The sequence below is a fragment of the Columba livia genome, chromosome 19, assembly GCF_036013475.1.
Source record: "Columba livia isolate bColLiv1 breed racing homer chromosome 19, bColLiv1.pat.W.v2, whole genome shotgun sequence".
Taxonomy (NCBI): Eukaryota; Metazoa; Chordata; class Aves; order Columbiformes; family Columbidae; genus Columba; species Columba livia.
The window spans coordinates 5192898-5203251 of record NC_088620.1 but is presented as its reverse complement, the minus strand read 5'-3'; the positions used below and the strand labels follow the sequence as shown (position 1 = coordinate 5203251).

At 49.2% G+C, this 10354-nt stretch overlaps 1 protein-coding gene across 1 annotated transcript; it reads left to right on the top strand.

Moving 5' to 3' along the window:
• Window positions 1-3189: 3189 nt before the first annotated feature.
• On the top strand, window positions 3190-8926 carry LOC102088842 (torsin-1B). The gene is made up of 5 exons (XM_065035233.1): window positions 3190-3409; window positions 3605-3870; window positions 5117-5292; window positions 6253-6380; window positions 6482-8926. Exons 1-5 carry the CDS (start codon window positions 3229-3231, stop codon window positions 6757-6759), a joined length of 1029 nt encoding a protein of 342 aa, XP_064891305.1. The 5' UTR covers window positions 3190-3228; the 3' UTR covers window positions 6760-8926.
• Window positions 8927-10354: the final 1428 nt, after the last annotated feature.

Here is a 10354-nt window from a genome sequence, read left to right as displayed (position 1 = left end):
CTCCTCCATGTCGTTCTTTGTTGGACTGTCCCTCCTCACCCAGCACAGCAGCACACACTGACCCCAGGGACTCTGTGATTTATACCCCAGACAAGGACTTTTAACCCTGCCCAAGGCAAATCATGGCTCAAGCTCTTGAGCAAAGATTTCAGAGACAGAACAGAATGCTAAACCCTTTGCTAGGAAATACCATGTTAAGAAGAACTTTCATCATCTGCAGACCTCAATTTTCCTACCTGCAAGAGAAGGATGACAGTCTCTTGACTCCCTGGGTGTTGCTAGGATTAGACAGTGTTTGCTCAACAATAATGTAGATTTTGGTGTCTTGTGTTATTGCTACTGTCACATTATAGAAAGGTCAATGAACACATTCCAGTGAGTCAGAGCCTTCCCACAGCGTTAGCGAAGCCCTCAGAGCTTAGCCAGGCTCTGTATTTGGATAAAACCCACCACAATCCCACCCTGAAAAGATCCCAATGTACGTCAGCGTGGCAGCCCTTTCCTGTCACTGCCTCATCTCTACGTTTAGGATAAGAAGCACTTGGAGGATGACGCTGAAATTGGAGGGAAAGAAAACAAACCCAAACCACACATACGGGAGGGGAAAAAAAAGGTAAAAATAAACCAAACTTCCCTCAGAAAAACTCCGAGCGTTAGTGAGTGTCTATCCAGAGCCAGAAGGCAGGGAGAGAGGATGTGTGTTTAGGTAGAAATTAAACTGAACGTAGGGAAAAATGAGTCTCCCTCTTCTTCTTCTCCAATTAGAAACCTTCAGCGAGAACCTTTTGCCGGCCCAGCACCTCATGTACAACAGCAGCCATGTCACAAAACCTCCTTCATAAAGTACTTGGAAATATCGAGGACCTTATACATTCTCCAACAAAAATACTTTTTTTTCTGGGAAAAGCATTGATTCATTGATCCTACAGTTCTTACCTGGAAACCTCTAGCACTCCGTGAACCCAGGGAGGGCTGCCACGCGGGTTCTGAGCACACTGTCCCCTGGCTGGAGACACGCTGTTTCTTGGCTCTCCAGTGAGGTATGTGGCCTCGTGATCAGAAAGCCGCGCTAACCAGCCGTATCCCAAATTCTCCAGGCTCTCTGCCATGGAGCTGCGAGCCTGAAGTCCTGAGAACGCTGACTTTAAACCAACAACATACAAATCAAACTGCGGGTGGGTGACAGAATCTAACACACCGAAAGCAGAGTAAGGCCAGGCAAAGCTCTCAATGGGGACTTTCTGCTCACCCTTGGCCTTAAGTACTTGACCTCCCTGTGCAACACATCCACCCCATCTTCACTACCTCCCCTGTCACAATAGCTTTAGCACTCTGATTTACTTGCTGCAAACACCCTATATCCTGCAGCCCATAGCAGCGCTCCCCAAAACCCTCCCTCTTCCTATAATCCCCCCATGTCCTTACCTCTCCCACACCCTCACCTTCCCACCACACACTCCCACCGCTGACCAACACCGCAAATCACGGACACCCTAACCCAGCTACCACACACCAAGTGCTGTTTGGAAGTTCTTCTCTGCTACACATCTTCAGTATTGTGGCAGCTGATCCAAGATGACCCTCTGGCCAAGCGACATCCCTGTGCTGGGCAGGGGCACCAGTGTGAACACAGGACAAGATGCCAATTCTGGACCCAGGGCACAGGAGGCTGCTGAGACCAGAAGAACAACGTGCTCATCAGCACAACACAACAGGCAACGAGATGTTGTGCCGTGGACTGTGTGTTGCGGGGTCTGTGCTCCACTTGGAGCTTCCAGACGGCTGTTCAAGGAAATTGCCATCAATGTCAGCCGCACCACCGCTATTAGACATCTCATCTGTGTCCAGGCCCAGCTTGAACCCATTTAACTTGTAAGGGATAATGAGATAACAGCATGACATGCTGCAGCTGAAGGTTATTTAAACACCCATCTGGTACCTGTTATGCAGCATACATCCTATAGTTGTATAGGAAATATATGCCACCTCCCTCCCACATGGAAAGGAGAAGATCTATAGATGTGTCCCGTGCTACCCCTTCTTTTTGCATAGATGAGGTAATTCTCCTTCTCTCTGTTGTTTCTAGCATACTACTTTGCATTTCCTATCTGTGTTATGGGAGATGCGGTCTCTCCAAGGCTGGTGAGACCTTGTGAAAGGACACAAGACCACAATGAAATATTTACTAGGGACACCTCATTGCTCCCTTCACACATCAGTCAGAAGGAGCTCCACACCATCCAGGTTTGAAAGGGCGGACCACAAACAGTGAAGCCAATTCACCTTTTGCAAGACACAAGTCGGAACTACACTTTATCCCAGAGAGACTCAGGGGTGACAATGCATTTCAGACCTCATGGCATCACACCCCATTTCTGCAGAGGAACGGCCAAACATCTGCTGAAGCCTGTGAGGTGAGCAACGCATCTGCCTGCACCGTTAATTCAGATTTACAGAGAAGAGAAGCTGTAGACCCCAGCGAAACAGCTTCACCTCTGTATTCAAACTCTCTGTCCTTTCCAGGATGACTTTGGGTGTTCTCAGTCCCCCGCTGACATTGCCTGTGTGCCCTCGGCAGCCTGTGGTGTCCCCAGAAATCACGTTTCACAATACAAGCGCTCAGCTCTGCACATGTGTGCTCACCCCTCTCCAGTTCTAGGCACGACTCACGTTTCTGCACAAGTTGTTCTACCCTGTAAATCCTGGACTAAAACCTTTGTCCGACACCCCACCTAGTGTTCAGGACAGACAAACGCACAGACTGCTGCACCAAGGAAACACTTGTCCGGATGATTTCCAGCATATTTCCAGCAGCATTAAACCACCTTTGTAAAACTATCGTTTGAGTTGTCTCCAACGGAGCTCTGACAGAGTCCGGGCAACATGGGAACCTTCCTGGAAGCGATTTGGGCGTTTGTACATCGGAGACACCTTCTGTAGAGCCCTTGAACAGCCACACAGGGCACTGCGATAACTGTGGTACCGAGTAAGCAAAAGAGGGACGTATGTGTGTGATGAGAAACATTCCCAAACGAAGTATTACAAAGAGGAAAATGCGCCTATGACGTCATCCCCGCACCGCTGCATCACGGCCGGGCAACGTCATTAGCCAACGCCGCCCTTGCCCTTCACAAAGATGGCGGCGACGGCGGCTACGGGCGGGGCGGGGCGGGGCGGGCTAGGGGTGTGCCGGCGCGCGGCCGGAAGCCGTTCGCGCGCGGGGCCGCCATGCCGCGGGCGCTGGGGCTGCTCTGGCTGCTGCTGCCGGGGCTGGCGGCGCTGGAGCCGCTCAGCGTGGGCCTGGCCATCGGCGTGGCCTCGGCCCTCACCGGCTACTTGTCCCACCCCAACTTCTACTGCAGCTACGTGGAGTGCTGCCCCGGTGCCGGGCACCGCATCAACGCCACCGGTACGGCGGGGACGGGGGGGGCGCGCTGGGCTCGTCAACCCTGCCCGGGGCTCGGCCGGTAACCGGGCACTGCCCGGGCCGGCTCCCGGTGTGCCTGGCGGTGGCCGTGGTGGCCATACCAAGCTCTCGCGGTGTGTGGCCAGTGACCGGCACCCGTTGGTGGCCCCGCGATGCTGATCTCTCCCTCTCCCGCAGCGCTGAAGGCACAGCTGGACACCAAGCTCTTCGGGCAGCACCTGGCCAAGGACGTGGTGCTGAAGGCCGTGATGGGCTTCAGCAACAACCCCAGCCCCAAGAAGCCGCTGACGCTCTCGCTGCACGGCTGGGCCGGCACTGGCAAGAACTTCCTCAGCCAGATCCTGGCCGAGCGCGTCCACCCCGCCGGCCTGCGCAGCAAGTTCGTCCATCTCTTCCTGGCCACCCTGCACTTCCCCCACCATGAGCAAGTCAAGCTTTACAAGGTGAGGAGCGACACACGGGGTAATTCGGTCACCCCGAGTCCCCGAAACCCCTGGTACAGGGCTGTGTGAGTCCCCCAGACCCCGACAGCTGGGGCTGTACAGCTGGGTATTTCCAAAGTTGGTGCTGGGGAGAGATGGAGGAGGAAACGCTTTCAGAAAGTGAAAGAGAAAGGCACCAAAAGCCCGAGAAATCGAGAGTAATTTCTCCAGCGCGGGGCTCTCACTGATGCCACCTGCCGATCCCCGCGGCGCTTGCTGTTGGGAAAGAATCCCGACGTTAAAACCGCTCGTACGGGCCGGCTGGGCGGAGGTGTTTTCCATCCGCAGTGCTGTGTTTTTCGTTTGTGGCTGAAGCGGTGTTGATAACGCACCGCTGTTGTGGCTGTTACGGAACAGCGCTCGCACAGCCTCCAAACAGGCTTATTTTTCTCCACACACAGTGAGCAGGGATGGGCAAGAGATTGGGAGGGGACACAGGCAGGACAGCTGACCCAAACTGGCCAGAGGGATATTTATACTGTCACAATCAGCAATAAAAACTGGGGTAGAAGAAGACAAAAGATGGGGGTTTTGCCTTCTAAAGTGGCCGTTGCTCTAACACTGGCTGGGCATTGGTCTGCATGTGTCAAGGGTGTGAGTGATTCCCTTTGCTTGCATTTATTTTCCTCTTCACATCGCCTATCAAACTATATCTATATCCATTAATTTTCTCACTTTTATTCTTTGTCCTCTCTGCCCCATCTCGTTGCTGCGCTTGGCTGCTGGCCGGGTCAACCCACCACACACTATGCAATGAGAAAATATAGCCAGTATGAGATTTTTCAAGTGACTTCATTCCTGGACGTTGCAGGATTCTGATCGTCATGTTTTACTCTTTGAAGTTACACAAAACTCATGTTCTGATAGACGTGGTTTCTGCATGAAAGAGGAAACACTGATTTGTTTTTTTTCTTAAAAAGCAGCTTTCTCTTCTCCAAGATTTCCCATCTCAGTTTGGTTTTTGTGCCTTATTCCAGCAGGAAGTCTCATCTGTGAGCAGGAAAAGAATTCACATTTAAATTCAGTGTCACATTTTAAAGGGATCAGTCACAGATTTTACAGTTCTTTCTTCAGGAAAAAGTATAACCAGTGAGTGCGTGATGCTGACATTTGAAAGGGTGTCCCCACAGGCTGTCACATACAAATGTTTTGCAGCACATCCCCAAGAGACCTCGTTTTTCAGTGTTTTTTCAACCTCTTGTTCCAGGAACAACTGCAGAACTGGATTCGGGGCAACGTCAGTGTCTGTCCCCACTCTGTCTTCATTTTTGATGAGATGGACAAAATGCACCCAGGTCTCATTGACGCCATCAAGCCGTTCTTGGACTACTATGAGCAGGTTGATGGGGTGTCCTACAGGAAGGCCATCTTCATCTTCCTCAGGTCTGTAGCGCCTATTGCAGTCATTTTAAGATGTTGAGATTAACCTGGTTTTATGGTGCTAATGATGTTCCTGTGGGATCTCATTTGAAGAACCGCTCTGAAGTGGAGATGCTCTCTCTAAAGACAGAGGGGAGCAGCACTGTAAGGAATTGTGTGGCCTGTGGCTGTCGTGGAGCAGGTCTGATGTGATGAGGCTCCTGAGCCTGGTCCAGAGCACAGATTGTACGAGAGTTCACGTTTTGGGGAAGTTCTCTGGGATGGGTGCACCATGTCCTGAGTCTGGCTGGGATGGATTTAACTGTCTTCCCAGCAGCCAGTCTGGGGCTGTGTTTTGGATTTGTGGCTGAAACGGTGTTGATAACACACCGGTGTTTTGGCTGTTGCTTGCAAAGCCTCAAGGCTGCCTCTTTTTCCCATGCTGGGGTGGCCAAGAGGATGGGAGGGGACACAGCTGGGACAGCCGAACCAAACTGGCCAGGGGAATGTTCAATACAATGTCACACTCAGCAATAAAAAACGGGGTAGAGAAAGAAGGGGGGTTTCAGCTTCCAAAGGTGATGGTTCTTTGGAGACTGCCTGGGCATTGGTCTGACTGGGGGGCAGTGAGTGATTTCCTCAGCCTTCCTTGGGGTTTTTTCCTCCTCTTTTCATTGCCTATTAAATGGTCTTTATCTTGACCCACCAGTCTTCTCACTTTTATTCTTCCTATTTTCTCTTTCCACCCCGCTGAGGAGGAAAGGAGTAGGTGGCCGTGTAGGTGCTTGGCTGCTGCCAGGGCCAACCCCACACGTCCTGATGGCTATTTAAAGAACTGAAGGCTTGCCCTAAATTTTGGTTGACGGGTTTCTGCTTTGGTGATTTGTTTGACATCAAGATTAGCAATGTGTATAACGGTTAAAAACGAAATTCTGTTTCAGTTGCGTCTGTAGTCACCACTGTACATTTTTCTTTTACAAATAGCAATGCGGGTGGCGACTTAATTAATAAAGCAGCCCTTGACTTCTGGACAAGTGGAAAGCAGAGGGAAGAGATTCAGCTGAAAGACCTGGAGCCCATGCTCTCTGTAGGCGTCTTCAATAATAAGAACAGTAAGTTACTTTCCCCAGAAAATGGAGAATTCCTTTTACTTCGTTCCACAGGGTTCATCTCTTGACCCTGCTCTGCTTTTTTCCTTTCCCCAACTCCTCAGGCGGACTGTGGCACAGCAGCCTCATCGACAGGAACCTCATCGACTACTTTGTCCCCTTCCTGCCCCTGGAGCACAAGCACGTGAAGATGTGCGTCAGGGCTGAAATGATCGCTCGTGGCTACGCTGTCGACGAGAAAGTGGTTCAGGCGGTGGCCGATGAGATGACGTTCTTCCCAAAAGCCGAGAAAATCTACTCTGATAAAGGCTGCAAGACTGTACAGGCCAAGCTGGATATTCATGAAGACGTTATGATGAGAGATACGAAAGCCAAGGGTTGATTACCCTGCAGGTCTCCAAAGCGCTTTCAGAGCTTTTGGAAATCTGAGTATTTGCACTTAAGCTTTTTTACTGTTGCAGGGAGTACGGTGAGAACACCAGTCAGCTGGGTGGGCTTTAAAACTTGGGTTTTTTTAACTTAAATCCCCAGTGTTCATCTCTGAACTGGCTGCTATCCAGATGTTTAACCCTTTATTACTTTTTTTTAACCTATAGGGAATTTCAGAGTGACACATATAGCACTAGGTACAAAGCAGCGAAGGAGAACAGAGGCGTTCTTCCAGGCACTCACATTCCCTTCCTTGTACACGATCTCGTTCATGGGCTGGTGAAGATGAGGGATTTGTGGTGTGTTCAGGGCTATGATGCTGTCTGTGAGGGTGAACACCGCTATGTGTTACAGTAAGATGATGCGGTGGAAAGTTTCCTGTCCTTCACAGCAGATTGATGCTGTTTTGGCTTCTGCAGAAGAGCATCAGCTGTTCAGGGACAGGAGGACATGATTGTAGTTTGTGTCTGAGCTCTGGCATCATATCACATCTGCTATGGGCATATGGAAAGAGAAATCTGTTACTAAATAGTAGAGAAAGGGTGTGGGGGGAAGTAACTGCTCGTCCCTGTGCTTCTTTGGGAAAAAGAAATTGTAAAAGAAACTTTATATTCTTCTAACGAAGGGGGTTAAGTGAATTTGTGTGGTAAGTCCAGGGTGTTTGTCTTCCTAAGCAGAGGGACCCATCTGAGGGATCTGACTGTGACAACATCCTAAGCCAGTCTCTTGTTCTACATCAGAAAAATCTCTCGTGAGAGGTTTGACTGTTGGAGCTTGTCTGGCTAATCTGCATGTGGGCTCCTGGCCCGAAGTCTGCAAGATCTCTCATAGTCCCTCCCAGTGCACCCAACAGACTGGGAGTGGGTAATACTGCTTTCGCCTCGCTTGGAAGACCCTTTCATGGCAGAAGTTATTTTTAATAGAGTATTTTTATACTGAAAGTGTAAGCAACAGCAATACAAAGCTCTTCTAGAGAGCCACAGAAAAGGGAGTATGGGAAATGGGAGCAATCAACAATCCCATACCTCACTAGATAAGTGTCTTTTATAGTAGCATTTTAAAAGAATGTCTGTGTGGAAGGGTGAGTGGGGTGTCAGGAAGCTGGGAAAGATGATTTAGCCTTTACCCATTTGGTAGGGCCGGGGTTTAAAATCTGCAAGCTTTAACTCTTTTGTCATCCATCCCTTGTGCCTCAAGTACTGTAGTGCGGGACAGAAGTGCCTATCGCTTAGTTGACTGTAGGGTGTTTTTTAAACTGGTACGAGGGACTGGGCTGTTTTTGTGCTGCAGCTCTGCTCCATCACTTGTACTTAAACTTGCTTTAAGATGCGCTGCAGAACTTACAGGTGTCAACTCATTATGTTCATTCAAATTACAACAGAGTTTACCATATATGTTAAGCTCTAGACTAGAAGTGTCAGTTGCCTTTTACAACCCCACGTGGAATTTGTCAAATGTTGGCAAACCGTTTGTGCTGCTGATGCAATCTCCAAAGCCAAACGCAAGCTAGCCACTAACCTTGGGACATTGGACTGTTGCTTCTCACATGTAATGTTTTGCCTATTAACTGATTTATTCATAGGTGTAAATATTGCATCCAGTTTCAGTTACTCTGAATATAAACTACTTGTGCAATTTCAGAACACTATATATTACTACTGTGCTGCAATTGGAATAAATCTTAGGCACTTTTCTTTCTTGGTTTAATCATTGTCCTGGTTTCAGCTGGGATAGAGTTAATTTTCTTCCTAGTAGCTGCTATAGTGCTTTGTTTTGGATTTAGAAAGATAATAATGTTAATAATAGAATGTTGTTTTAGTTGTTGTTAAATAGTCAAGGACTTTTCAGCTTTTCACATCATGCCGGATGCACAAGAAGCTGGGAGGGGGCACAGCCAGGAGAGCTGACCCAAACTGGCCAAAGGGCAATTCCATACCGTATGACATCGTGCTCAGGATGTATTTTGGGGGGAAGCTGGCTGGGGGAACTGCTGCTCGGGGATGGGCTGAGCATCAATGACCAGGTGGTGAGCAACTGCACTGTGCATCACTCATTTTGTATGTTCTTTTAGCATTATTATGATTCTCCTGTGCTGTCCTATTAAATTGTCCTTATCTCAACCAGGAATTCTTTTTTTCATTCTGCACAGTAAGGCATTCAGCAATTCACTACTGCCCAGTAGAAACAAACACCTATGAAAAAAACCTTAAAGTCTCTGCCTGCTCTGCTTCATAGCTGTTAAGGTATCTCCTACTAAACTGTCAGGCAGTGGAAGACAAATAAACCTCAGGTACCTTGTTTAACTCATCCCTTCTCTGCGCTGTGCCTGGAAAACTGTAATTCCAGATGGCTCTTCACCTCTCCTCTAGCCAGCAAAGGCACGACAGGACTACGGGCTTTCACTGCATCTCCGTGGGCCAGAGCATGTGCAGCCCCCCAGCGCTGAACAACAGCCAGTGTGCAGAGAAGGGGCTCATTACAGTGGGGTACAGCTGCTGGCAACAACTCGCACCTCACTGAACAGCCGGTTGTTCATGCTGTTCTGATCTGTTGTGCTGTAAGGATGCACAAGGCAACATGTTACTGAGTGTGTTGGGAGCGTGTCTTGTTCACCAGGACTTTGCACCATGTCCGTACCGCTCAGCCCACGGCGCTGGGCAGATCCATCTCCACGGCCAGGCTGCCCCTTTTCTGTCAAAAGCAGCACTTAATACATCGCTGTATTTTAACCGTAGCCTCTGATTTTATAAGCATGAGATCTTGGAATGCTCCTGCAGGAGGCTGTACTGGACTTTGGTAAGAACAAACAAAACCCAGTCTCAGTGGCTGCTCAGCTGCTCTCACCCAGCCAGTGCGCTGTTGCTGTGGGGGTCAGACCTTTCCCCTCGTTTGACGTTTTCCTTTGAGTTGTCTGATCCAGTTTCAAGTGGCTTATTAAAAATAATACTGGCCGAAGTTACCCAGTCACAGCAAGAAAGAGCGAGGACCTCAGCTTTGAAACCACACGGTCTCATGGGGGGGGAATAATGGCAGCAATTTTGGGCACACACATTTCTTTCACCCAGATGCACGAGATGCTCCTTGTTAGGGAATGAACTTCTCCAGCACTCCTAGCGAGGTCTGTTTTCAAGGACAGAAGAGAGATCAAACAGCAGCAGCCTCCACCTTTGCATTCCTACACCCTCCAGAGGCAGCTCCCATCTCCTCTAAGCCATCTAGGGCTGTGACACAATTAAATACTTGCTTATACACATAAATAATTTGTTTATACACAACTCCAGAGTGGAACTGGACAGCTGAAGCCTCACTGACCCTTTTTCCCCCCCCCCTTACAGAGAAAACTTCAAGACGCTGCCACTGAAAATGTGGGTGGCTTCAATCAGAGCCTGCAGGGTGCTAAGTCAGTGGTGCCACAGTGGGAGGAGATGAGAGGCAGGGTTTTAACTAGACTCTAGAAGACAAGTTCATCTCTATGATACTGTTCAGCGCACACATCCATCAAGAAGTCCACCTCTACAAAAACTGCAATTAGCACCAATGGTCTGGAA